General features: G+C 43.9%; 1 protein-coding gene across 3 annotated transcripts in view; it reads right to left on the bottom strand.

The window, feature by feature from the left end:
• The window catches only part of FAT3 (FAT atypical cadherin 3), a gene marked incomplete at its 5' end in the record, with an annotated part of 479,253 nt that overhangs the window by 62,647 nt on the left and 388,970 nt on the right, over positions 1-27,636 (bottom strand). For all 3 annotated transcript variants that reach the window (XM_080817518.1, XM_080817519.1, XM_080817517.1), the window contains 4 exons: positions 13,639-13,872; positions 16,102-16,255; positions 17,235-17,431; positions 21,028-25,101. In XM_080817518.1, the coding sequence (XP_080673644.1) occupies positions 13,639-13,872; positions 16,102-16,255; positions 17,235-17,431; positions 21,028-25,101 (4,659 nt within the window). The remainder of the gene's footprint in view (positions 1-13,638; positions 13,873-16,101; positions 16,256-17,234; positions 17,432-21,027; positions 25,102-27,636) is intronic.

Genomic DNA, 27,636 nt, shown 5'->3' with positions numbered 1-27,636 from the left:
TTGAGTACGTCATTGCATTCTTTTTTGACGGCCTTATCCTTAAAAGACAGTAGTTACTTCTGAGAGGGGCAAGGATTCTGTCTTTCTCACAGCAGACATTGGACATGACCCTTGCATTTCATCAGGTTTTGCCAAGTGCCACCTGTTTGACTAGTCTGGGTACAGCTCTGAGGGGAAGGGGAGCCCAAAGGACACCATCTCTAAACCTAGGAGTTTAAGAATTGATAAAGAATTATTTAAACTAGAGGGTTTATGGCGGCACCTGGGTGGCTCAGTGGGTTAAAGCCTCTGCCTTCAGCTCAGGTCATGATCCCAGGGTCCTGGGATCGAGCCCCGAATCGGGCTCTCTGCTCAGCGGGGAGCTTGCTTCCTCCTCTCTCCACCTGCCTTTCTGCCTACTTGTGATCTTTTTTGTGTGTGTCAAATAAATAAATAAAATCTTTTAAAAAAATAAAGTAAACTAGAGGGTTTAGAGTTTCCTGCATGCCTTCCCTCAATGTCTTTCTCCCCTCTGAATTGGAATGGCGGGCTCTTTTGATTCTGCCTTGGAGACATCTCTTGATGGTCTGCGGCCAGATCTCGCCGCCAAGTGACGCTCCTCTCTAGTGTCACTTAGACTGTAGCCAGAGACTCCTGATGGCTAACTACTTCAGAGGCTTTCCCCTCGTGGCCAAACTTAACCAGAGGTCAGCGCTTAAAACTCTCCATCCAGTTTTGCCTCAGCTGCTCAAGATAGTCACTGACTGCTCACTTCCTCTTTTTTTTTCTTTTTTTAAAATTTACAGATTTTATTTACTTATTTGAGAGAGAGAGAGAGAGAGATTGCGAAGGAGAGCACAAGCAGGGAGGAGAGGGAGAAGCAGGCTCCCCACTGAACAGGGAGTCCGATGCGGGGCTCCATCGCAGGGCCCCGGGATCATGATCTGAGCCAAAGGCAGATGCTTAACTGACTAAGACACCCAGGCTCCCTGACTATTCACTTCTTACAATCAGAGGTAGAGATGTTTGAGGATGGCTTTCCAATCCTTTGCCCTCCAGCCCCAGCCCACCCTTTGAGTGTCATCTCTTGCCCCTTCCACTGTGTGCCGTCTCCCCTGGCTACCCCTGAAGACTCCATGCACACTTACCCTTCCAGGCCTCTGCTCATGCTTGTCTTTTTACTCAAACACTCTCTTCCCCTCCTTCTCTTATCAACATTCTACATACTCTCTGTAAGGTTTCCTTGGGACAGCTTCCTTCATTTCCCCAGTTACTTCTTTCTCTGTGTTCCCTTAACAAGATTTTTACAGTATCATCAGTTATGTCCTCTCTCCCACTTGATTAATGTAGCTTTTAGGCAAAGGGACTGTGTCTCGTGATTTCTGTATCTCAATGCTGAGTCTAGGGCCCCACACACAGTCAGAAAGCAAGGAATGCTGAATTACAGAAGGAGCAACTGGGGGACCAAAGCAAGAGTATGAACTAACACAGCACAGGGAGGCAGGAAGCACTCGGCACACACTGGAAAGTGTGTGTGTTAAAGAACAGAAGAGTCCCAAAAGGCTGCATCAGAGAGAAGTCGCGAAGATTTAATATTAAAAATATGCTGGGTGGCTCAGCTAACTAAGCGTCCAACTCTTGGATCTTAGGGTCATGAGATTGAGCCCTGCATCGGGCTCCACACTCAGTGGGGAGTTGAGTCTGCTTGAGGTTCTCTCTCTCTCTTTCTCTCTCTCCCTCTGCCCGTCCCCTGTACTTGCTCACATGCACACACACACATACCCCCCCTCTCTCAAATAAATAAATAAATAAAATCTTTAAATATGTACATAAAACATTCACAAATATATGCAGAAACTATTGCCAAATGGATATTTGCATTTGTGAATAAAATTGGCAACTACCCAATTGTCCAAGAATGAGGACTGGCCGAATAAGTTACAGTACATTCGTATCACAGAATACTACATACATCACCATACAAAAGCGTGAAAGAATATAGAGCGACACAGAACTATGTTTCTGAGCCAGTCAAAAGAGGAGGTTACAAAAAAATATCTAGTTTTTGAGTCCATCTTTGTGAAGAAAAAAGGTTGAAGAGACTTCATCCAAACAGCAACAGTGGTTAGAATTGACTTGTTTTTCCTTTTGCCTATCTTTCTAGGTTTTATAGTGGACACAGATCATGTTTCTAGCAAGTAAAAGGACTATTATAAAAATCACGTATGGAAAATTTACTACCGATTTTGGAAAACAGTCAAATTTCCGAGTTATTTTCCAGGCCAGTTCAGTTCTCAACATAAATGTCATTTGAAGTACTTGTAGAAAAGGATACTTATGTATTGTATAAGCATTCTTTTTCTGGGTATTTCCATTCCTCATTTTTTTCTTGTGCTCCTAAACCCACTGACTTTACTTAGAAAATGTTTTTTGGTCAAGGTTTCATTATTAAGTTATTTCAAGTGATCCACTGTTTTGAACTATTTTGTATCCTTAAATTAAGTAGTAGAAAATGGTTACCCTTAAATCTCCTTTCATTGTTTGTGGGAGGCAAGTAAAATCCCATTACAGTGAAAGAGCTCAAACTGACCACTTTTTTATATCTTTAAAATAGGCATTCAGATGATAGAAAATAAAAGAAAGTTGCCATTAAGAGGTCCATAGAATTGCAATTACTTTTCAAGTTAGACTTTAAATAGACTCTCTTGATTATTTCCGTTTTAAGTGCCTTTTACAAGTTTTTCATTGGGTGATGACTGACACTGGAGCATTCCCCCAGGCAAGATACCAACTCTGGGGTCAGAAATCCCCAAAATCGTCAAAAAGGACAGAAGGCAGCACCAGTCAGGGTTGGAGAGATCCTGATGATACCACAGACTTCCTGGGGACTCTCCAGTTGGGCTGGTACCAGCTCTGCTGGGCAGCACTGGCAACATGATTGAGAGGTTCCATGAAAGATAAAAATGCAAGGCCCTTGTTTTAAAAAAGTTGTAAAGCTCAGCATAGCCCCAGCAGAGTGATAAACCAACATGGTGTCCTTCTAAGGAAGGGGCCTATACACCTGCAAAGGCTGCACTCCCATATAGCCAGCCCCGCTGGTGAGCGACACTACCTTCCATGATACCTCAAAAGCTGCAATTCATCTAGACATAAACCCTCTCAACCATCTATGGCTTGGCACTTACCTAAGGCCAGGAGAGTCAAGTGTAGGTAAATGAATTCATCAAAGTACTCGAAACTCTGACTTTATTGGTGCATAGAACTTCTATGTTCTATGCGAACACAGAACATAGAACTTCTATGTTCTATGCGATAATACTAAAAATGTTTCCTAAGAGGGTCGTTATGTATGACCACTGGATCAGTCATTCATCTCTCCAATAAATCACTTCCATCCAATAAATCCTCACAGAACTCCTGCCTCAGGGTAGACACTAGGAGTGCACAGAAGAATCACAGCCCCTCAGTGTCTCCCATCTGTCAGGAGACAATCATGGATCTAGTTGATTGTTGGAGAGGGACGGCCAATAGACATTTCCCAAGGAAGAAACCACTCAGTTGAGTCATGAAGGAAAGATAGGAGTTGTCAGGAGTACCAAAGTGGAAAAGTGATGAGAAGAAGGGGCATTTCGGTGATGCACACACACATGAAGTCAAGAATGATGATACTGGGTGCTCGCAGAAGGGCAAAGGGCTCAGTAGTGTTAAATGAGAAGTTTAGAAGGGAAGAAGCTAAAGCTGTCTATTTTCAGAACCACTAGCAAATTACCATAGCTATGATAAACAGAGCTAGAGTAAATGGAAAGCTGGGAATAAGTGAATGGATGAATTAGATGAGAAAGAAGGAAGACTGGAGGAGTGGGATGAAGAGGCTGTCCGAGTGGGGAGCTTTTTGTAATCTGTGAGAAGTTATTTAAGGAGCTCCCCACAGGTGACAGACAACATCATGGGGCCTGTCGAGGAGGCTTCACAGGTGAAATGATAGTGAGTATGCTGATGCAGAGCTGATGAGCACACTCCACTGAGCCTCAACATACCCAGAAGAGGCAGGAAAAGTGGGGGAAAAGTGGGGGTGTAGGGAGTCCGTGGTGTCTGCACAAAATGCCCAGCAGTAGGTGGAAATTCCCCAGGACACCAGCGCTCCTGTAAATCCATACTCTGACTCCCTGCATGCTGGATCAGAACTGACCCACGGAGAAGCTCAGAAGCTGTTACCCAACCTCATGGCACCCAGGAGTGAAGTCCTGTGTGAATGGGTGAGTAAGTGGCAATGAATCACTACCATCAACGTTAGAAATCCGAATTCCCTGACTATAGGGAGTGGTGCTAAAGCCCTTCATTAATATATTCCTTTCTGGAAGGAATTAGCTATCTCATTGGTTTAGATTCCCTGTTTGAAAGAAATTAGATTTTACTTTATTTTGTTATTTATTCTTTTTTTTTTTTTTTAGAGAGAGAGCAAGCCTGCAAGTGGGGGTGGGTAGAGGGGCAGAGGGAGAAGGAGAGAGAGAGGATCTCAAGCAGGCTCCAAGCAGGCTCCATGCACAGGCTCCTGACACAGGGCTTGATCTGATTTCATGTTCCCATGACCCTGAGCTGAAATCAAGAGTTGGATGCTTAACTGACTGAACCACCCAGGCACCCCTGGAAGAAACGGGATTAAAAAAAAAAAAACATAATAATGATAACAACTTATATGTGACAAAGGCAAAGTCTTCTAAACCAGGAAGGCATCACAGTCAAAAAGAGGAAAAAAAGTGCTTCCCGAGCTCTCTCTCAGACTTTCTGAATCAGATTTTGGAGGTGGAGCACTCAGCTGTTTGTGTTTATTTTTGGCTGTTTATTTTTAGAAACTCCCAAAGGGATTCTAATGCACAGTCAGGGCTGTAACACGTTTGTCTGATTCTTGTGTGTTATTTTTCTTCTGGCGTTGGATCCTAGAATTTGGGAGGGACTAGTTTTTGTAGGGCTCTCATCAACTGAAGGGATCCTAATTTCTTAGGCAGAGAGGGTCATTTCATGGTCCCAAATTAAGCCCTGTGTGACAGAAAGCACTCACATTCTTCCCAACGGAGACGGAGAGATTAATTTCCAGCATCTGAGGCTTCCTCCACGAGGGAGTTGAGGCTCTGTGAGTGGCAGAAGGAACCCATATACGCACTAGACATGACATCTGAAGTTATGGTGGAATGTCTCACGTGGTTCGCCCAACAACTTGGCAGTTCGGCAGACAGGTATGGGGTATGTATTGGGTGGCTGGTCCATGGCAGGGCTGGTGACACAGAGGGCAGTGTCCCAGCCCTCCAAGAGCTCATGGTCTGGTGGGAAAACAAGGAATTCGTATCTCCCATTTTTTTCAGGGAGGAAGTGGGTTCAAAAGGGCCTGGGAGCTTATTTAAGGTGAGACAGTTAGTAAAGGCTGGAACTGGAATATTTCATCCGGTCTCCTCCCAAAGCCACTGTAGGATGTTGTTTCCCAAAGTGACAGGCAAATGTGACAAGGAGGAGATAGGATGCCACAGTCCACCATCAAGCCACAGAGACTGCAGAAGGTATCCTGATGCTGGTGGGAGCTCAAGAATTCAGGGCTTTATGGGGCCATGGAAACCTTTGCTCAGGACCACACTCTGTAGACCAGATGGCTTAAGAGGAGTGACCTAAACTTTTTGAACCTCAGTTTCTCCATCTGAGGTGAGACTATCAGTGGCTCTTTGGCCATAATAAGATTACATGTGTCAGCATTTGGGACTCTGGAGACAGGCTTTAAGCATAACATTATATTTTTTGATATCCCCAAGAGACAAAGGGTTTCAGCCACAACATGGTCCAGAAATGGCTTATGTCTCCAAGTCTTTAATTTTTATGAAAATTTTAATAGTCCCTCAGCCACTTTCAAAGATTTAATACTTTAGAGAATAACAGTGCTTTGGGGAAGAAAAAAACCACTTTAAATCACTGACCTATGCAGCTTAGAGGTAACAAGCTCTAAGGCATTAGGAAAGACATAGAAAAATGGTATTTAAGAGCATACAGGCTGAATCAGAATTGAATTCCTCTTGAGTCATCTGATAGAAATTACTAGAATACAGAAAAGAGCCTTGGACTGAGATGTCAGGATACCCTCCTTTCAGATCCCATTCTGCCACTAAGAAAGTCATCTTGGATACGTCTCTTTATCTAGGGGTCTCAGTTTCTTCCTCGGGAAAAGAAAGGTTTTGAATGGATTTTGTTTCAGGGCCTTTCCCAGTGTAATATCTCAAGATCTGCTAGGGTCTGATGCCTACGGCCCCAGAGAAAATCCAGGAAACCATGAGAACAGCGACAAGGAGCAGCCAATGCTGTGGTATCACCACTCACCATGCCACACCAAAGCAACAAGTTCTCAGCTTGGCTGAACCACTCCTCCTTGAGGGAGGGCCCTGTTTTTATTGCCACTGCCCTGCACGACAGTTCTTCTTCCTCCCAGAGTGGAGCCTCTGGGAGGGTAATGGCTATGGCAGGGGATTCTTAAGGATATGTGGACAGAATTCAGAAGGCCCATACACTTGCATTAAAGTGCTCATTCTCTATTGCTCCATGCCAAATTACCTCACAACTTAGCATGAAACAACAATTATTTAGTATCTCACGAGTTCTGTGGGGGCAGGGATCCAGGCATGTCTTAGCTGGCTGGCTATGCTCAAGGTTTCTCATTTCCCTGTTGAGTGGGGCTGCACCTTCATCTGAAGGCTCAAACAGAGGTAGGGGTTCACTTTCAAGCTCCCTCATCTAGTTGCCAATAGAGATTCAGTCTCTTGTTATGTGGGCTTCTCACAGAACTGCCTTAATATTTAGCTCTCTTCCCTAAGGTGAGTCATTCAAAGGAGAGAGAGAGAGTGCTATGCACAGAATTGTGTCTCCCCGAAATCCATATGTTGATGTCCTAATCCTGATGTGACTGTATCTGGAGATGGGGCTTTTAGGAGATATTAAGTTAAATGAGGTCATAAGGTTGGGTTCCTGATTTAATCAGATTCGTGGTCTATAAGAAGAGGAAGACAGAGAGAGCTCTTTCTTTCTCTACTGCACACACCAAGGAAAGGACATGTGAGCCTAAGGATGCAGTGAGGTCCTTATAGATTGATGTGAATGACACTCCCTTGAATTTGTCCCATGCAGATGTAGGAATCTGCTAGCCCAGAGTTCTCAGCATGCTTTTCTGTCATAGTTCCAGCACCTACTCCACAATACTTTGCTGAGAACTTATCTCCTCTCTTGACTTTTCTTCCCAAATCGCTTTTTATGGCTCTCAGTAAGTGGCACATACACAAAGCTAGGATGAGTCAGAAGAGATAAAAAAACAATGGGAGAGATCCATGTAATGTGGTTTGGTTAGAAAGATCTCTGTTTAACAACCCTCATGGGTTATTTTTATGAACATTACTCGATAAATAATCTCTGCTCCTTCATAAGGAGCTACCCTCTCGGAACAAATAATGTTCCAAGATACGGGGCCAGCCATTCGTTCCTCTGACAAGATTGGTGCTTTGGAAAACCAAATTCATTCCAGTATCTGCTCCATGAGAGCACAGCACAGGAGCCATGATATCAACTCCCTTATTAAATACTCAGAAAATGAACCCCCAACATGGACAGCAAGTTTACATTATTATAGTGAATGACAGCACGAAATTAAGAATTCTGAGGGCTGTGGCAATACAAACATTTGGGTCAAAATGGGAAAGTTCTGCCACGAGGTCATCACTTTTTTCTGTCTCTTTCCTGTACTCTGTTAATATGAGGACCTAACTATTCCCTTTAGAGGGAAAGGCATCATTCTGGAAGACTCTGAGAGAGACTTTCTGTATTTTCTGTTAATTCATTCCTTAATGTAATGCACCACCTACACAGCCCTCACTGGGAGAGGCATTTCTTCTCATTTCTTAGTGAATTCCTCTCACTTTTCTTTAAGCCCTTGAAGCAAACTCCCTGCTGGTTTTAATTATTATGTGTCATGGTGTGAACCTCTTTGGGTTCATCTTGTTGGGGCTTTTGTGCCTCCTGGGCCTGGATGTCTGTTTTCTTCCCTGGGTTAGTGAAGTTGTTAGCTATTATTTCTTCAAATCAGTTTTCTACCCCTTTCTCTGTCTCTTCTCCTTCTGAGTCCCCTATAATGCAAATGTTATATGCAACATGCTTGATATTGTCCCAGAGGTCGCTTAAACTACCCTCATTCTTTAAAATTCTTTGTTTTTGGCTCTTTAGTTTGGGTGCTTTCTGTTACCCTGTCTTGTAGCTCACTGATTTATTCCTCTGCATCATCTAATCTGCTGCTGATTCCCTCTATTTTTCATTTCAGTTACTGTATTTTTCAACTCTGACTGGTTCTCTTTTATATTTTCTATTTCTTTGTTAAAGTTCTCACTCTGTTCTTCCACTCTTCAGTCCAGTGAGGATCTTTTTGACCATTACTTTGAACTCCTTATCAGGTAGATTGCTTATTTCTGGTTCTTTTAATTCTAGGTTTTAAACATTTTTTTTTCATTTGGAACATATTCCCTGCCATGTCATTTGGTCTGGCTCTCAGTGTTCCTTTTCTTCTCTTCTCTCTCTCTCTCTTTTTAAAGATTTTATTTATTTGAGAGAGAGAAAGAGCATGAGCAAGGGGGGTGGAGGCAGAGAGAGAGGGAGAAGTAGACTCCCTGCTAAGCAGGGAGCCTGAGTGGGGCTTGATCCCAGGACTCCAAGATCATGCCCCGAGCAGAAGGCAGATGATTAACCAACTGAGCCATCCAGGCACCCCTCTCTGTGTTGTTTTTGTGTTAGGTGGATCAGCTGTGTCTCCCAGTCTTGAAGGAGTGGCCTTATGTAGAGGGCCCCTGCTGGTGTCCAGAATCAGGTACTACAGGGATGTCACCTGTGTGGCCTGTGTGGCTGGGCCGTGACAGCTGTGGGTGCACTGGTGTGGCTAGCTGAGAGGTCCAGCCACGGCCTCTGCTGGTGTGCTGGTGGGCAGGGCTGCTCCCGTTCCACCCCTCCCCCTTTTCTCCTATGCCACGAGAGTCACTTTGGGTGATGGCCATGCTCCTACTTTTTAAATCCCAAAGCCACAACTCTAATTTTGGCCCTTGTGGTCTTTTTCAATAACCTTCTGGGAGCTTTCCTCACCTTCATTTTAGAGGCTTCTGTCAGATTAGCATTTCCCAAACCTAGAATTGATGAGTTCTTTTCTCAGAAGTACTCAGTGGCTCTTTTCCACTGATTGGTTTAAGTACATAATCCTGGCCTGTTTGAACCACGACAGTCAGGCCCAGGTGACTTTCTCATCTCATTTACTTCTTTCCATCCCGGATAACATGATACTCTCCCAATTATTGAGTTGGGTCCACATGTTCCAACTTCACAAGCTTATCCTCATGGTTCCTGTCTTCCTAATGCCTTCCTACCCCTGCCTGTTGAAATCTTATTCACTCTGGGAGCTCTGCCTTTTGTTAAAGGTAGGTGTGCTCCTGATTCATGTTCTTCATTCCTGCATATGACCTGAGGCCTGGCACTGCATATTCCTCATCTTGGAGAATCTTGTGTTTCCTTCTGTAGTGTCTTCTACATAGCTACTCACTAAATTTCTGTTAAATTGAATGGAAAATAATTCTAATGTGTGTTATGAGTCCCCAAGTTTCTCTGAAATCCCTGAAAGATGTTCCAAACCTTGCAGGAAATAGTCGATAAGAAAGAAGTAAGTGAGTTGCTTATTAGAACATTTCTTTGTTTTATGTCCCTGGTCCATAAGAGGAAAAATATGTCTTCTTGCATCTCAAATATGTTGGAAATTGTCCTCTCAATAAATCATGAGCTATAGCACATTTTGCAGAGCATGTTTACATTTTATTTTCATATAACTTTGCCTAAAATGGCCACAGACTTTAGCTCTGATATTCATCACTGCATGTTTCCTTTGCTAGCTTAGAAAACCCCCAAAATTAGGAAGCTGGACACAAATCCTATCTATATGAGGTAGACTAAATAGTGAGATATTAACCCCAAAGAGGTAGTACAACAGAAGGTCCCCTAATCTTTACTCAAAGGATCACATTTTTAAGCATGTTAGGTCATAAAGTCATGCCGTTAGTTTATGGGATTGAGGATATTTCCATTTCACAGGAAGACTAAGGCTTTGATGTTAAAATCTAGACAGTTGCCATACTATTTCTTAGAGCTCATAAAATGGGTGTTGAATTTATCTTGTCCTCCTCTGTTTTGATTTTGTTCCTAACGTAGGCAATTATTCTAACATTAGTCTGGTTGTATTATGAATAATGAATTCAGCATAGGAAAGAGGTGTTTGGCTAAAAGTAGTAATATTTTTTCAAATTAGAAAATCAGGCTATGAAAGTTTAGCAAGTCTGTATAAGAGCTTTGAATTCATGAAGTTATAGAATCAGATTTCAGAGGAATATACCCTTGTCTTTTCTCTGTAATTTACAATGACTTAGTATATGCTGTAGCTAAATGGTGATGAAGTAATTTATAACTTCAGGTAAAAGAATATGCTGAACAAAAGAAGTTTCATGAACCAAACAGTCCCATCATCTACACAGATGGAGCCAATGTTCTTTCCTCGACCAAAAACCAATTGGGGCGAATCTCAAGGGAATGGGCAACTGGGATGGATCTTTGTTTCATGAAAAAAGCCAATCTCAGAAAATGATAAACTATATAATTCCTTTTAAATAACGTTTTTGAAATAATAAAATTATATATATGGAGATTAGTGGTTGCTGGGGGGTTAGAGATTGGGAAGGAAGCACCAGGAGGAGGTTGGTGTGGTGATGATGGGGTGACAGGGGGGAACCTTGTGATGGTGGTTACATGAAGCCACACAAGTGATAAAATTGTATAGAACTACACACACACACACACACACACACACGCACACACCAAATCAGATAGTGTACTACATTACACAAGATGTCCTCACTGGGGGAAAGTGCTGGGTGAAAGGTACATGTGACTTTCTGTACTTTTTTTTTTTTTTTTTTGGCAATGACCTGTGAACCTCTTACTATTTCAAAATAAAAGTTTTTTTGTTTGTTTGTTTGTTTGTTTGTTTGTTTAAATCAGCTATTTTCTTGTCCCAAAGAGGTCCAGAGGGTCAGGCAGTAACATAAATAATCGAAGTGGCTGGAAATAGAGTGGGTGAGTGACGGCTCCTGCTTCTCCTACAGCTCCTGCCACTGTGGAGCTGTGTACCTGAAGTCTTCTTAGGGCTGTTGCTGTTTTGATAATATGCCAGAAACTGGAATTTTGAATAAAAGTCTCCTGACGTTTATTGACAACGGAGTCAAACTTTTTAGAACACTATTAAGCCAAACTAAAGACAAGAGAGGGCTGGGTTCAGTCTCATGATGAATGTGCAAACTCAGCTTCGGCTCAGAGGTTCAACTTGGCCCCGAGATGAACTGTCCACTGGATGAGCTGGTGATCTCAGTACGCAGCTCAGGCTCCTCTGTGGTCCGTCACGACAGATGAGAAAGGAAGTGTCCTGATCGGGCTGCTAAAGAAAATGGCCGAGGCCACACCAGTCACTGATGCCCAGGGACTCGGAGGAGGTTGGCTTGATGAGAGCTGAGACTGATGCCTCCGTTGTTGGAATCCCCCTGCAGGCTCTGGCCAGGACCGGCACACCCACTTCCTCAGCCTGGTGCCCGAGACACGGTCAGGTGCCTAGTCTGCATTTTCATGTGTTCATTTGTTCGTCTTAGCTATCTCAGTTCTTTTATTTTTTTATAGCTCAAGGAGTTGTATGAAAACTGAGAAATAGAAACCAGGCTGCTACGCTAGAATTTTTCTGAGACAGACACAACGGCTGGGGAAAGTTTATTATATGAGCAGCACTCACAACCTCAGGGTCTACCTGAAGAGCTGAACGTGGGCCTTTGGCTAATGAGTGCAAATGAGCAAAGGCAGGTGCTGATGAGATCATTATTCTGGTTTTGGTCTTTTCAAGGCTTTATCATCTCTTCCCACCTAAAGGCCCAGAGTCTAGTCATCCCTCCTGCCCCAACTCCCAGCCTGGATGGCTGACTCCGAAGAAGTCGAAAGGAGGATGGAGCTAACTGTGTGTTCTTCACTACAAGCCACATCTGGGAGCCCGTAACATCCCCCCACTGTCCACTGGTCATGCTACCAGGTGCACTAATCAGGCTCCTTCTGTCTTCAATCTCTGGGAGACAGAGCTGACCCAACTCCTTCATGAAGGAAATGAGTAGAAAAATTTCAATTTTTAAAAATTAGGATTTTAATATAACTTAATTGAAAAAAAAAATCAATCTTAACATTTCATCTATGGCTCAACTACACATTCTCAAATATAAATTATTAAAAGATTTATTTGCATAATTTCCATTTATGTTTTCCCCCAGAAGTCTCCTCCTACAAGTCCAGAGAATGTTTTCTAATGTTCCTTTAAAAAAGAGTATTTGTACAAAACAGCGGTGGAGCAAGGTGAGGGACATACATGAACCTGGGTGCGTGGGGCCTTGTTTTGGAAGGAACTTGAAATACAGTTACAAAGAGAAAAAAAAGAGTATCTGTAGGTACTCCATAATTATAAATCACAAACGAGTCTTTTCCTGCTCACCATTTTTTACCAAGCTTTACATAATATGCAGACTTTTAAAGGGTTGGTTCTTAGACTGGAAAATTATGTTAATGAGATAAGAGCAATAATTTGAAGTAGCCACTAATTTCTTGAAGGGGAAATATGCAGAGACCCCGGGTTCTATGCTTGTTTTCAACTAATTATCATGTATTTACCTTTCCATTAGTCCAATAATTTTTCTTTCAATTCAGAATTAAGCAATAAGACACTGAATTCTATAAAGGCCTGTTTAGCATAGCAGACACACCCCAACATTCTCTTGTCCTCTGATTTACAGCTCTTAAAATGCACACGCAAGAGGCTCTCTATATGCCCTTTTGTATTTACACTCCATCATGCAGTCACCTCGATAACTTATGCATTCTCCAAAGGACTACCTAGCAATTAACTCCAGTCTTCTCTAACTCACCATCTCATTATGCAAAGTGGATTTGAACACAAACTTTATTAGCAACTTTCACTTCAAATTCCTTCTTACTTCCACCACCCTCACTCTGCCTAGTAGCGTCAGGATCTATGTGACCAAAAGACTATTGGAAAGCGGCAGTTAAAAAAAATTGACATTGGACCGGCAGCCCATTTAGTAATTGTTCTTTGCACTATGGGGCTCTCCCATAAATCGAGATTGTCATATGTCAGCTGAAGCATGTGATGCAATTCTTTATAGAAATGGAAATGAATTCTTCTGGCCACACGACACAGCATTTTAACTGTGTTCAGGAGGAATGGGTAAATAAGAAAGCTATTATTTTTATTCTAAAGGTTAAAAAAGCAAACAAATCCCAAACTCTTTGTTAAAAGGCAAGGAAATTCAAAGCATCACTTCTTTAGATGCTGGAAAGTAGGGAGGACACCTTGCAGAGTTCCTGCGCACACGTGAAGTATATCAGCAGAAGAGCTGACACGTGGTCATTGGTTTAATGTCAAGAAACCCAGGTGGGCTGGTGACACCAAAGGAAAGGTGAAGATATGCCAAGTGCATGAAACATGGAGGCATTCCATCAATGCAACTGACTTACCAACGTCAGGATCCACAGCTTGAACTCTGGTCAACAGAGCCTTGGTGGCTGTGTTCTCATAGACACAGGCATTGTAGTGGTCGGAAGAAAACACAGGTGGGTTATCATTCACGTCCTCCAGGATCAGGTGGATGTCGGACTGGCAGAACCTACCACCTCCGTCAGTGGCCCTGGCAATCAGGCTGTACATGGGGACCCTTTCCCGGTCCAAGAGAGCCAAGGTTTTTAACTCACCTGTGAAAATAAATGGCCTGGCTTTTCAAAAAACCCTCTTTCTTTGAAGAGCAGAGAACCAAGTTTATAAAGAATCCCCAACACAGGAAGGAGCAATGACATTTGGCCCAAGTGTCTCATACTTCGAAAGACAGAACAAATTCAATGTTAAGCACCAGGGAAACATTTATGGGATTCTCGAGGCAACAACAAATCCACTGTGTGGCCTTTAAATTAATTAATCCCATTGTGAAACCTCTGGTATCAGGATTTCCTTCTTTTGGCTACCTTGGAAGGCTCCAGGCCCCTTGAAACCTCTGAAGACATGCTCTGGGGACCAGCTATGCATGTCTCTAGATTTCTGCTCGATTTTCAGAAAAAGCATGCGAATGGACGAGCATCCTTAGTTCTCCTGTGGTCAGGCATATCAATAATCCACAGACCCAGAAGGGGCTGGGTCTCTGCTTCCAGAGACTCAACATCTTTTCACTCCATCTTTTAGAGGAAAACAATCAAAGCAGAAGCTGGTTTTAACAGAAAATGGTCTGGAAGGAATTCTGTCGTGTCGGGGTAAACCTCACTTGCCGGGACATAGAAGGGCCTGTGGTTGCTGGGGGGAGGATTCTTGGTGGAGGAATATTTGCAGAGTTTGGATCGGCAGGGAAGTCATGTCTGTATTTTATCCACTGGATCATCTATGCTCGTGCTGGGCATCAGTCCCTGTGGAGACTTGAGGTGGTTGTTTAAATTTCAATGGACAATGGCAACGAGCAGAGACAGACCCGAATAAACGCGATTTGGTGAAAAGAATGACTCCTGAAGTGTAATTATTGTTAAATACAATTAGTAGACCTTCTTCCAACCAAGCCATCTAGGCTTATAAAGCATTTCCTTCTGTGGCCTCCTTGGTGCAGCCAGTTCCCAAACACAGTTTGGACTATTTCCTTCTCCTGCTCAGAAACCTCCAGGGGTTTTTCAGTGGGGCCTTAGGGACCCTCCATGATTGGCCTGCAGTTCTTCCGCCCCCCCATCACCAGCCATTCCACAACTCTTCTTGCCAGTGACAATGTCATAAGCCACCTCCCCGGCTGTGCTGTGCTCTCTGTTCCTGCGGTCCCCACGGTCTGCAGGAACCTGCTTTCATTTCTAGAATCCTGCCTCGGTTCAGATGCTAGCTCTTCTTTAAAACAGTTTCTTCTTCCCCCTTATGAGAATATCAGCTCCTTTTTCCTCTGTGCCCAGATATAACTCCCTTGATACCATTCTAGGATACTCATTTCATTCTGCCTATTATTATTATTATTATTAGCTTACTGGTCTGTCTTTCCCACTGGCTTACGATATCCCGTGGACATGGCTGGTTTTGCAGCCTACCGCAGATATCCCATCAAGTGCTTTTATATCTACTAGTTACTCAATGAATGTTAGATATTTAATAAATAATTGCTAGGTCTATGTAGCCAAGCAGTATATTTCCGTATAGCTAAGTGCTTCCTAGTAGGACCCAGCTGACACGGGAGAGGAGCAGGGAGAAGCCATCATCTTTGGAGACTCAATAGTTAGTTATTATTCATTAGGACCAAACACAACATTGGAAATATGCAAATTATTCAATCTTTACACTTCATTTAAAAATTGCCATTCAATGAGCCATCCAGTATACAATACTGAAATTACATCCCTCCATTAAGAAATGTCTTTTCCATTAGCTCTGGCCCTCAATGTGGGCATCTGCCGTTAACATACCCAACCTTTGACCTTATAAATTTTGCCTGAATATCAAGGCTAATCTGAGGGCTCATAGCTTTGGAGAAACTAGGCAGGAATATTTAATAAAAACCAGACAAGTGTATTAATAAGAATTGGGAAGGGACCCAAAAGGGATGTCAAGAGAGAAAAACTCTTCCTTCCTATGCACTGCTGTCTGGTTTGCAACTTATATTTGTGATGTAACTCTATATTCTTTACAGAGCAGATGCCTAAATCACAGATACAAGAAACAGGAGAACCAAATAGACACATCTGATTACTTGATGCTAATAAATGTAAGGAAAGTCAGGGCAAATTTTACAGGCCAAATACATCTTCAGACACCAAGTGTGACTAGCATTTTTTAGGGTCCTAGAGAGCAAGGGCATCATATCAAAGTTCTTGTACCCTAACTACCCACTAGTGATGAGACCACATGAGAGTTCAACTTTTCTCACGGATCAGCAATGGCATTTCCCCAAGGAATACATTTCACCTTACCACTATCTGGATCTAGAAAAAATTCGTCATTTCCAGATCCATAGAGTGAGTATCGTATATCTCCATTGGACCCAATGTCAGCATCCTTGGCACTGACTTTCAGGATAATTTTATTTGACGGAATGTCTTCAGGAAATAATGCTGTATATGCAACCTGCCAAGGTAAAGAAAGGTAATGAAGTCATTAGTATTTGTGAGGCGATAGCCATCTTTCACATTATAAATGATTTCTTTAAAAATGCATTCATATAATTTAGCTCTGGCTATTTTTTCCTTCACTACAGAGCCATCTTACAATATATGATGAAACGCGGTATGTCTTTTGCCCTGCCCCAGCCCCCAGCCAATCTCACTCATTCGACAAATACTGATTGAGTCCCTCCATGTGCTAGGTATGATTTAGATGCTAGGACTACAAGGGTGAAGAAAGCAGACAATGGTCCTGCCACGTGTTGATCACGATCCCCTTTTCTGTTAAGCACCAGAGAATCTTTGGGACCCTTCCACTCTTTAAAGACTGCCACGTCTGGCATTCGTATGATAGAGTCAATCTATTTGCAACGGTTTTCTAAGCTATAGACTACCAATGTTGTCTCTTGGTCCACATAGTCAGGCAAAGGTAAATGAACAGTGATTTAATTTCAGTAAGGAAGAAAATAAAATTTGCTACTGGTACCTCGCAGTGGCTGTCATGTTTTGTATTGTGATGGACAAGCTATTTCGTGAGTTGCCTGGAGACCTGGGTTCATTACCAACATTGCCACTAACCAGCTGTGCAAACTTATTAAAAAAACAATTTCTGCCTTTGAGCGGTCCATTTTTCTTTTATGGAATCAGTGATTTAGACCTAAGTCCTTACGTCATTAGGTCCCTTATGATTCCTTAAACACTATTTAATTTTAAGGCTTATGGTTTTGTTTTTTGGGGGGGGAGGGTGGGCAAAATTAGGTATCTGAACTTGCCACCTATGCCTTTTCCTACCCCCTGGCATCCAAATGGAGCTCACTAATTTAAAGAGAGAAGCGCAGAAAGGAGCCTGACCCTGAGGAGAAAAATGAAATGGGCTCTGATTTAATTTTAGGAGGGCAGAGTAAAAAGCAGCAATATATATAAGACATTTACACATATCTCACCTGATCGCACACTGGGCTGTTGTCATTCACATCACTGACGGTCACTTCCACCATGGCCTGGGTGACAAAAAGCCCGTCGGTGGCAGTGATATTGAGGAAGTAAATGTCTTGCTCTTCTCTGTCTAAAGGTCTCTTCACATAGACCTTCCATTCACTCTGCACCAGGCCCAGGGCAAACCTTCCTCGGGGGTTCCCTCCTATAGTGAAAAAAGCATTTTTGAAGATGTGCAATGAAAAGCTTTGATCTACGCCTCCACTGAGAGGCCCGTGTGGGGTCATCCAGCTGGTCTGCCGATTGTATCATTTACAAAACTGAAAAAAAAAAATGACAGTCACTTCCTTCTGATTCTCTTGCAACAAAGCACGGTATTTATATGCTTCGCTTGTAAGGAACGTCAAACAGTAACTTTCCAAGAGAAGAGACGCACTTAGAGAAGCTGGAGATGATCTCTTGTTTAGTCCCCCTGAAGGACAATCAAATTCAAACTGCGAACAATCAATCCTCTTTCCGGGATGATACAATTGTCTTTCCACTTTGTCTCAAGAGAGGATGTAATACACTATAGCTCTTGTTACCAAGACAATTTCATTAGCTGTTGATTACGCAATCAAGGGAAGGCAGTCAGTTCTATTAAGGAATCCTTTAATGAAAGCTCTCTCATACAGCTTCGTGCATCTTACCAGCACGGGTGTTTGGGGGAAAAAGTTTGCACGACAGAGGAAGACCCATCGGTATTAAATGGCCCTAACCAGGGGTCACGGAACAATCTGTTCAAAGATAAACGCTGCGCTTTTTATGACACGAAACCACCGACAGTGGCCCCAGCAATATGACTTCCCCACATCATTACGTTACCTGGAGACAAAAAGCTGTGTGGACAAGACGGGAAGAGGAGAGGAGAAGACAGTTGCTTTGACCTTCTAATGTTAAAGAGGCAAACAGTGTCACTCACATCATGGAGGAAGACTGGACAAGGCAACTGGCAAGCAGCCCGGAAGCCGGTTAGACCATCACTATTTTCGTTGGGCATTTAACAAGTATCTATCACCTGCTCCAGGCCAGGCACTGTTTTGGGCAGTACGGCTAAAGCGGCGGACAAAACTGACACAAATCCCCGCTCCTGGGTTGGAGCGCACATTCTAGTGGGGGAAGACTGACTCTAAACAAATAAATAAGGAAAGCATACTGCTTCCTGGCTGAGCGGAGCCATCTCAGCTTCTCACAGTGAATCTTTCAAAGAGCAGAGGGCCAAGACTCGGGTCCCGCCAGAGGGACCGAGGCGGAAGTACAAGAAATTTAGTGCCCAGCTGCACTTTCACTGCTCAGGCATGGGGCGGTGTCAGTCCAGGGGCCTCTGCCGTGGGGGGACAGCTGTGGGATAAATGAACCATATTGGGGGTAGATGGTACAGAAATGATGAGGGTTGTACATTCCTCTAGGGCAGTGGCTCTCAGCTGGGAGACCCCCCACCGGGACATTTGTCAACATCTGGAGGCATTTTTGAATGTCACAATAGCATCCCCCTGGCGGGTGGGTATGGCACTAACTGGAGTCTCTTGGACAGAGGCCGGAGATGCTGCCAGGCATCCATCCTACAATGCACAGAGCCGCCACCTACAACAAAGACTCATCCAGTCCCAAATGTCAATAGCGTTGAGGTTGAGAAACCGGCTCTGGCGAGGCTCAGGGTCCTCCCTGGGATATCACTTTCCTCCACCACTGGCTAGGATTCAATTATGCTTCAGTTGAATATTACTTTAGCATGCACAAATTTAACCTCTCTCTTAAATGCTTTCAGTGCAGGCCCACATCTTTTGTTAAATAAAATGATTAATGGTCCTTTGTTAAACTGCGGCAGCACAGCCAAGTTGTGTTACATCAAGAGCAAAAGTTAAATCTAATTAAAATCGGTTGGTGGTTGGCAGGGCTAAGAGTAACAGTAGCTTTAAGCTACTCTGTTCTTATTACTTTGGTAAAGTTGATGGGAGGGTCCCTTTAAATCATCCATTGACAATTCAGAGACGAAGGATAAATAATTAAAGCTGAACATTCAGCAAGCCTTTCCAATAGGAAAGTATCCCTCGGAATCTCTAAAAAGCTTTTTGTCTGAAACTGAATGCCAATAAATGCAAGTGAGTCTTTGCTCACTTTTCTGCCCTTGCCACTATGGCTCCTGTCTTTTCTGCAGAAATATACATTTTAATGAAAAAAAGGGAAGGCATCAGATAATGCACAAATGCATACAGAGTTTAAACAGAAAGCACCTTCAGGAAAACAGTTCCAGGAAGAAACAGGAGAGGAACAACGCGGAAGAGTGGCTCTCCCAAGCACCGACACATGCTCTCCCGTGGATCTTATTCTGCAGTGATTAATTAACTTTCCCACTAACGTACTTAAGCAGATTCTGTGTCCTGAGGGCATTCTAATTAATTCATTTTTCACTTTGAATAATGTAGTTTTTCTAAAGGGAAGCCACCTGACTACAAGTATTGATGGATTCTTTAAAATCTTTTGGCACTTTGCTTATGTTCTGCCTTTGAATGTCACAACATCAAAATACTTGCTTTAAGACCCTTCAATCGTTTTTAGGAAGACTACTCCTGTCCCACCAACCTTCCCACTTGCAGTTTCAAGCCAGTCACCCCCAGGAAGCTACCCCTGATGAGTGACACCGACATGAAATCCTCTCCCCCTCAGCAACAGTGACATTTTTTTGGTCCGCTCTGGGTGACTTTCTTGGTCTAGTTTGGCTTTTCCACTGAACTGCTACTTATTATCAGGAAAGACAAAAAAGGGATCCAAGAAAACTGAGTTATCGGGAGAAATACCCTTTGATTTAGAGTTATAACTTAAGATTTTTAGTAAAAGGTCAAACCACGCCCTTTAATTGGTACAGGTATGTACGTGTGCAGGCATAGGAATTTTCAGCACCAGGAGAAACTTGTAAGTCAAGCTTACTAGGATCAGCTAGTAATTTATTTGTTTTAGAATTTTTTTTCAAGATTTTATTTATTTATTTGAGAGGGCATGGGGGGTGTGCAGAGGAAGAGGGAGAAGCAGACTCCCGCTGAGCAGGGAGCCTGATGTGGGGCTCGATCCCAAGACCCTGAGATCATGACCTGAGCTGAAGGCAGTTGGTTAACCAACTGAGCCACCCAGGAACCCCAGCTATTTATTTTTCTTACCAATACAAGAAGGAGGATTAGAGTTAAAAATACATGTGCCCCACCCCAAAGCTGTTATTTTCATTTCTTCAATTGAGATAATTGGCTAGACTCCTTTCTTCCTTCCTTCCTTCCTTTCACACACACACACACACACAGAGAGAGAGAGAGAGAGAGAGAGAGAGATAGGGAGAGAAGAGCACAAGCAGGGGGTATAGCAGGCAAATGCAAAGGGAGAAGCGGGCTCCCCAGTAAGCAGGGAGCTCAATGTGGGGCTCCATCCCAGGACCCTGGATTATGACCTGAGCGGAAGGCAGCTGCCTAACCGACTGAGTTACCTAGGCGCCCTGGCTGGACTCCTTTTTAAAGGAGCTCAAGGACTGGGTACCAATCTGGGTAATGTGTCATAGGTGAAGGAATGAACTCCAAATTAAGGCTGAGTCAGCAACAACCAACAACTGAAAAACCCTGCCCACTTGGAGATCTTTTACTCAGCCCCAGAAAGGTTTTATTACTCTCAACCCCCATCTCATCTCCCTTCTTCTCTCCGACTCTCACCTCCTGCCACTTCCCACCTTTCTTGGGAGAGCAGAGTACACAAAGTGAAAGCCAAGTGTGGCTGACTTACCCGTAATATGGTAGCTCACTTGGCGATTAATGTCGGAAGTGTCTCTGTCCCAAGTGCTGAGGACGGCTACCACCTCGCCAGGAGGGTCACTCTCCTTCACATTCCCTCGGTACACTTCGTGGGCAAAGACTGGTGCATTGTCGTTTATATCCGTCACCCTGACAGAGACCAAAGCCGTGGACGAAAGAGAGAAGGCCTCTCCTAGGTCAGAGGCTACCACAGAGAAGGTGAAGGTGGGATCTGTCTCGTGATCCAGGTCCTTCAAGGTACTGATCCAGCCTGTGTTGCTGTCAATGTTGAAGGCTTCCATGACCTTTTCAGGCTGGGAATCCGAGTGCAGGGAGTAAGTGACCTGCCCGTTGGCTCCCCAGTCCGCGTCGATGGCTCTCACCTGTGTGAGTCTGGTGCCCACGGGCATCCCTTCCATTATGATCGTCTCATAGCTGGAAGTTTCAAAGACTGGCTTATTGTCATTCAAGTCCAGTACCTTGATATCTACATCCACAGTAAACACAATGTCTACCTTGTCCAGGGCTATGGTGGCTGCTACTTTAAAGTGGAATGCTGGGCTGACTTCATGATCGAGGCGTTTGTCAACCTTGATCGTGCCTGTTTCCTGCTCTATGATGAAGACACCCCCTTTGTTATTTTCTGGCCGTTCCCCATTAACTGTGCTGAACCTGACATTCTGACTGGGCAAAATCCTCAGGGTGTCCACCGTGCTCCCAATGGCTGTATCTTCTGAAACAGTGAAAGAATACTGAGACTGGGTGAATGAAGGCAAGGATGTTTCAGGGGGCAGGACATGAATATAGACAGGGATAAGGGAGTGCTTTACTGGAATGCCCCCATCTACTGCTTTGACAAAGAATGACAGCACTGTGCTTTTCAGCTGGTTAAAATTGCCCTTAGTGACCATCCAGCCATTGTCAGGATCGATTTCTAGGAGGTCAGCCACCGAGACCGAGGCCTCGCTATATAGAGAATAAGTAATCCTTGAATTTGCTCCATCATCTGGATCCATGGCTTGAACTTGAGTGACCAAGTGGCCTCTTCCAACGTCTGCCCTGACACTGGCTCTGTATTCCAACGTCATGAACTGGGGAGCATTGTCATTCTCATCCACAACGATCACTCTCACGGTGCAAAAGGTCGTCCTCCCTCCGCCATCAAGGGCCCTCAAAAAAATACTAATGTCTCCCTCCAGAGGGTTTTCCCGGTCAAGCCTTTCCGTTGTGATGACTTGTCCATTGCTGTCTATGAGGAATCGATCTTTGGCAAAGTCGTTGATGATGGCGTAGCTGATCTGCCCATATGGCCCAGGATCCCCATCCGTGGCTCGAACATGAATGACCTTTGTCCCAGCGGCTGCATTCTCTCTCACCTCAGCTACGTAGGTGCTTTGGGAAAAAGCAGGGCTGTACAGGTTAGCCCCGAGTACCCTGATGTGCACCTGTGCAGTGCTAGTGAACAACCCATCAGAGACTGACACATTGAGACTGTACAGGGGCTCCATCCGCTGCTTCCGGTGGTTGGACAGGGTGATGACGCCACTCTTGCTGTCCATCAGAAAGCTGGTCCGGTCATTCCCAGATAAAATGCTATATTCCAAGCGGTCAAAATCAGAGCTGTCTGCATCAGAGGCTTGGACGCAGGTTACAAAATGGCCCCGGGGGGCTAATTCACTCACATATGATTCGTAAATGAGCTGATTAAAAACTGGAGGGTTGTCATTTATGTCCGAGATATAGATATGAACCAAGACCTCGCTGCTCAGTGATGGGAAGCCATTATCTGTGGCTCTGACTTTCAAAATGCAGTGTTGCACTGACTCATGGTCCAACATCCGCGCTGTCAGGATCAAGCCACTTGCGCTGTCTATGTGAAAATAATCTGTGCTGTTGTAAGTATCCTGGACGATCTGGTAATGTACCAGTTTATTGTTTTCTGAGTCTGCATCAGTAGAGACAACTTGCAAAACAGGTGTCCCAATGAGAGAGGCTTCTGATAACGTTGTATTGTATGTGGGTTGATCGAAAATAGGGGGGTTGTCATTTACATCATTAACCAGTAAGTCAACGGTGACTTCAGCCCTGGCACCAGTAAGGGCATCACTGGCTCTTACTGTCAACTTGTAAACAGAGGTGATTTCATAATCCAAAGGGCTAACGACTTTCAGGACCCCAGTGTCAAAATCAATGTTAAACTGTTTATAAAGATCCCCATCAATAATGATGTATATGATGCCTTGGCCTTCTGGACTGGTGGCATTGATGCTTAGAATAGGGGTATCCATTCTAATATCTTCATTGACCGATGCTGTATAAAAGGGCTTATCAAACACAGGCATCGCTTTGTTGACAATTGTGATGGGAAGTTCTACAGAGGTGGATAAAGAGGGTTTTCCACCATCTTTGGCTAGGACGGTGACTTCATACTCAATGTTAGACAAGTCAGAGTTGAATGCTTCTTTTAAAATAACGTTCCCTGAATTAGGGTTAATCTCAAAGTGGCCATAGTCATCCTGTAGTACATAGGTCACTTCTCCATTTGCACCTTTATCCTTGTCAATGGCTGTCACCTGATAAATTAGAGTCCCGGGCTCAGCATCAACTTGCACAGCAGCATAGTAAGGGAGGCCCACAAAGACTGGAGAATTGTCATTGATGTCTTCAATGTTAACCCTGACCACCACTCTAGCCACACGCAGATGGTCCAGCTCTCGGCTGGCTTCCACCACCAGCTCGTATAACTCTTGTTCTTCACGGTCAAAGGGGACTCCTGTGGTCTGAATGACCCCTGAGGTAGATTTTATCTTGAACTTATTTCCTGGGTTTAAGATGCTGTATTTTAAGGGCTCATTAAGGCGATTTCCGATGGCATTGACAATAGCAACTTTGGTTATGTTAGTGTTGTTCTCTGAAATTGAGGTCGAGTAAAAGCTTTGTGTAAAGTGGAGGCCACTATCCATGGCTTCTTTAACCAGGATGGTGACCATGGATGTACTATAGAACTTTCCATCAGACACTTTAGCTATCAACATGTAGTGATCTTTGGAGAGGTTGTTGTTTTTTATGGTGAGCACTCCACTATTTGAGTCAATTAAGAAATGATCCAAACTACCTTCCATTAGGCTATATGTCAGTTCCGGGGGCACCTCAGAGTCAGGATCCGTGGCACTAACTTTCAGAACCTCCACTCCAACGTACGTGGGTAGAAGTAAGACAGTCTCAAACACAGCCTGGGTGAAAACAGGTGGGTTATCATTCACATCCGTTACCTCTATGTTGACTTCAACAGGACTCTCTGCCGTCAGCTGGGGGCTGCCACTATCTCTCACATGGACATGGAAATGGAAATGGGCAATAGTTTCATGGTCCAGGTTGGCAATTGTTCTGATTGCACCTGTACTGGAGTCCACTGTAAAGAACTTCTTGGCCGTGGACTCCACAATCTGATACACCAGAAGAGCATTCCGGTTGCTGTCGGCATCAGTGGCTCGAATCACCAGCGGGCTATTATCCGAGCTCCTGACAATGCTGTTGACTGGGGCAGCTTCACTCAGGCTGCCTGAATATTGAGAAAAGAGAAAAACTGGGGCATTATCATTTTCATCAACGATCTGAATATTGACTGTGGCATTGGAAGCCATGCCTGCCATGTTAGTGGCCTGAACGATGAGCTGGTAGGAGGAAGTACGCTCGTAATCCAGTGCCTTCCGGGTGGTGATGACTCCAGAATATGGATTTATGGTAAAGATCCCATCAACGTTTCCATCTTTGACTTCATAAATGAGGGTAGATTGACTGATGGCAGCGATTAGAATGACTGATGTTCCAATATCAACATTTTCATTTACTTCAGCTTGGTAGTCTTTGTGAGTGAACTTGGGGTGAGAATTATCAGACATGGTAACAGAAATGCGCACAATTGCAGTGGCAGACATTGGCGGGGAACCCTGGTCTGTGACTTTGACCGACAGGACAAACTGACCCGTTGTTGTCATGTCTGGTTCTTTGGAAACGGTGATGATGCCCAGGACTGGTTCGATCTTAAATGTGTTCCCAGTGTTCCCTAAAATACAGAGATAAATGGAGAAATAAGTCACACATCACGTTTTGAAGATTAATTCTTCATCTAAAGGATACTTCGCAGCAACATGGCAAGTCGAAAGCAATTATTTGTATTCGTTCCATCTCATTCTGAAATAGAATGAAAGACTTCTCTTTTAGGGGTATTCAAAAGCAACTGAAGTGAGTTTTTTTAGTAAAATTGTGAATTTCAGGTCAGTATCCTCTTAATCCATGTTAACAACACTACCACCACAAGATTGTGTACGATGCCACCATTCAAAATGGATTTTTGCCTACACCAGTGCCATAGTCTATGTTCCATGTTATGAGAAAGACGTTTGTAGGAGCTGTTTCAGAACATGATACCACAGATTATCCCAAAGGTGGGCTTTACTACATTTCACCCTATCAAAACCAACTTCACTCCAAACACTACTTTGGTGAGGGGGGTCTTTTGTTCGGGTCTGAAGGATTCTTCCCAAGCTGTTTGCTCTGTAAGTTGTCAGGATATTTTCTGCCACTCTTCTGTTTTTCACCCCCTCACACCCCAAAAGACACACATGCATGCACACACTTAAAACTAGACGTAAAAATTACAAGGCAGTTCCTCCAATCTGTAACTGTCCTATTCGCTAAGTACCGGAGAGGTTTCCTGTGAAGCAGTGAACTGCCGATCATCTGAACCAACCTTAAAACCCAAAACTGGAGGCATCACCCTCTTGAAACCGAGGAACCGGCAATGGGAAGCTCGAATGGGAAGGGCTGTGAACCGTGACGCCCCAGAAGTTTAGCGCCTCACGTCTGAAACATGCAGTGGTGTGGAGTCTGAGATCGCAGAGAGATGAGGATAATAAGAGAAGAGCAGAGAATGAGGAGCACGAGGTTTGAAGAATGTAAAGAACCTGGCTGAAAAGTAGCGGACAGTGTTACGCGGAATCCAAGCTGCTTTTGGCTTCTTTCATCAGGCTTTCTGATACTTCCCCTAGAGCATACATGCTTTCCTGTCTAGATTCTTCGAAAACAGAGTTAAAAATCTTGGTCATTCAGTTATAGCTGCATTTTTTTTCTGCTCGAAGTACAGCAGTATCATAGACATAGAGATGGTTTAAATGTCATTAGTGTTAAGACTGGCTCCCTTCCCGAAGGCACTTATATGTATCTCCTGAAATGTGCAGCAAATACAGCTGTATACATACTTCTTACAATGTACTTATTCATTAAACTTTTCCATGTCCGAGAATAAAAATCTCATGTTCCTATAAAACCTGCTTATTTTAAAACAATTAAGTTATTTTTTTTTAAGATTTATTTATTTAGAGAGTGAGAGCATGAGCAGGGAGAGGGGCACAGGAAGAGGGAGAGGGAGAGAGAGAGAAAATCCTCAAGCAGACTCCTGTTGAGCATGGAGCCTGACTTGGGGCTCGATCCCAGGACCCTGAGATCATGATCCGAGCCAAAATCAGGAGTTGGCTGCTTAATTGACTGAGCCGGCCAGGCACCCTCAAGAATTAATTTAACAAAGAAGAACAGGATTCCAGCCCCCCACATGTGAGTATTGCATGGTGTCCTCTTTGGTGTCAGCATGACAGTTTTTCCTTGCCACCTGAACATGAGCACTTTGTGAGGTCAACGTCAAGTTCAATGATCTCATGAGTAAGCATGCAAACTTTCAATAAATAATGGAATTGAGAGTGAGTTCAGCATCTGATTCATAGACCCTCGCAAGAAGGCAGGAATTATTTCACAACAGCATATCTGAGGAGGAAAATGTAGAGATTATAGAGAAAATGGGGCCAACAGTCAACCCCAACTGATAAATGCAAGAAAGTCAAGTGTGTCTGTGTTCCTCGATTGTGGAGTCCCCCTGCTGCGGAGTCTCCAGCCAAGTCCTCCCTTTCTGCAGACCCAGCACATTCCTTCATGCCCAGCAGGACGCACATGGCAGGGACCAAGGGGAGTCAGCTTCTGGTCTCCCGTAGAACTTCATAACCCTGCTGCCCCACAGCTGTTCACCTGCCTGGCACACCACTCTGGGCTGCTGCTCTTGGACAGCAGGTCGAAAGTGGGCTCTTGGCCTCTTCCCCTCTTCAACACACTCCCTGCCCATTTCTTAGCATCCGCTTCCTACTTATTCTCTCCGGCTATCCGTGAATCCTCGGAAACTAACGTCCTCTTGGAATCTACAGCTTTTTGTAGACTTTTGGCAGCTGAGCAAAAGCTGGGCTTATCTTACATATCATGACTTATATAGAACATAGCACAGTTTGGCACAAAGATGGTGCTCAGTAAATATGCATTAAATGATTGAGAGGAGAGGTAGATCTAAAAAAAGATTGTTAGTCTTCTGTCTGTATGCCCCTTGGGACCCAAGAGGCCCCCATTGTAACTTAGTTCTTAGTCCTTGTGTCTCCTGTTTTGGAGCCACTCATGAGCCATTGTGGCACGAAGGAGAAACCCGAACCAAATATAGGAACTGAAGCTCCACACTCAAATATCCCCTTAGTTCTTTGGGCCCAGATAAAAGCTTCCATAGTTA

This window comes from Martes martes (genome assembly GCF_963455335.1).
Source record: "Martes martes genome assembly, chromosome: 10".
In the NCBI taxonomy this organism is placed as follows: domain Eukaryota; kingdom Metazoa; phylum Chordata; class Mammalia; order Carnivora; family Mustelidae; genus Martes; species Martes martes.
Note: the sequence above shows the minus strand (reverse complement) of the source record. Positions and strands in the feature narration are given on the sequence as shown.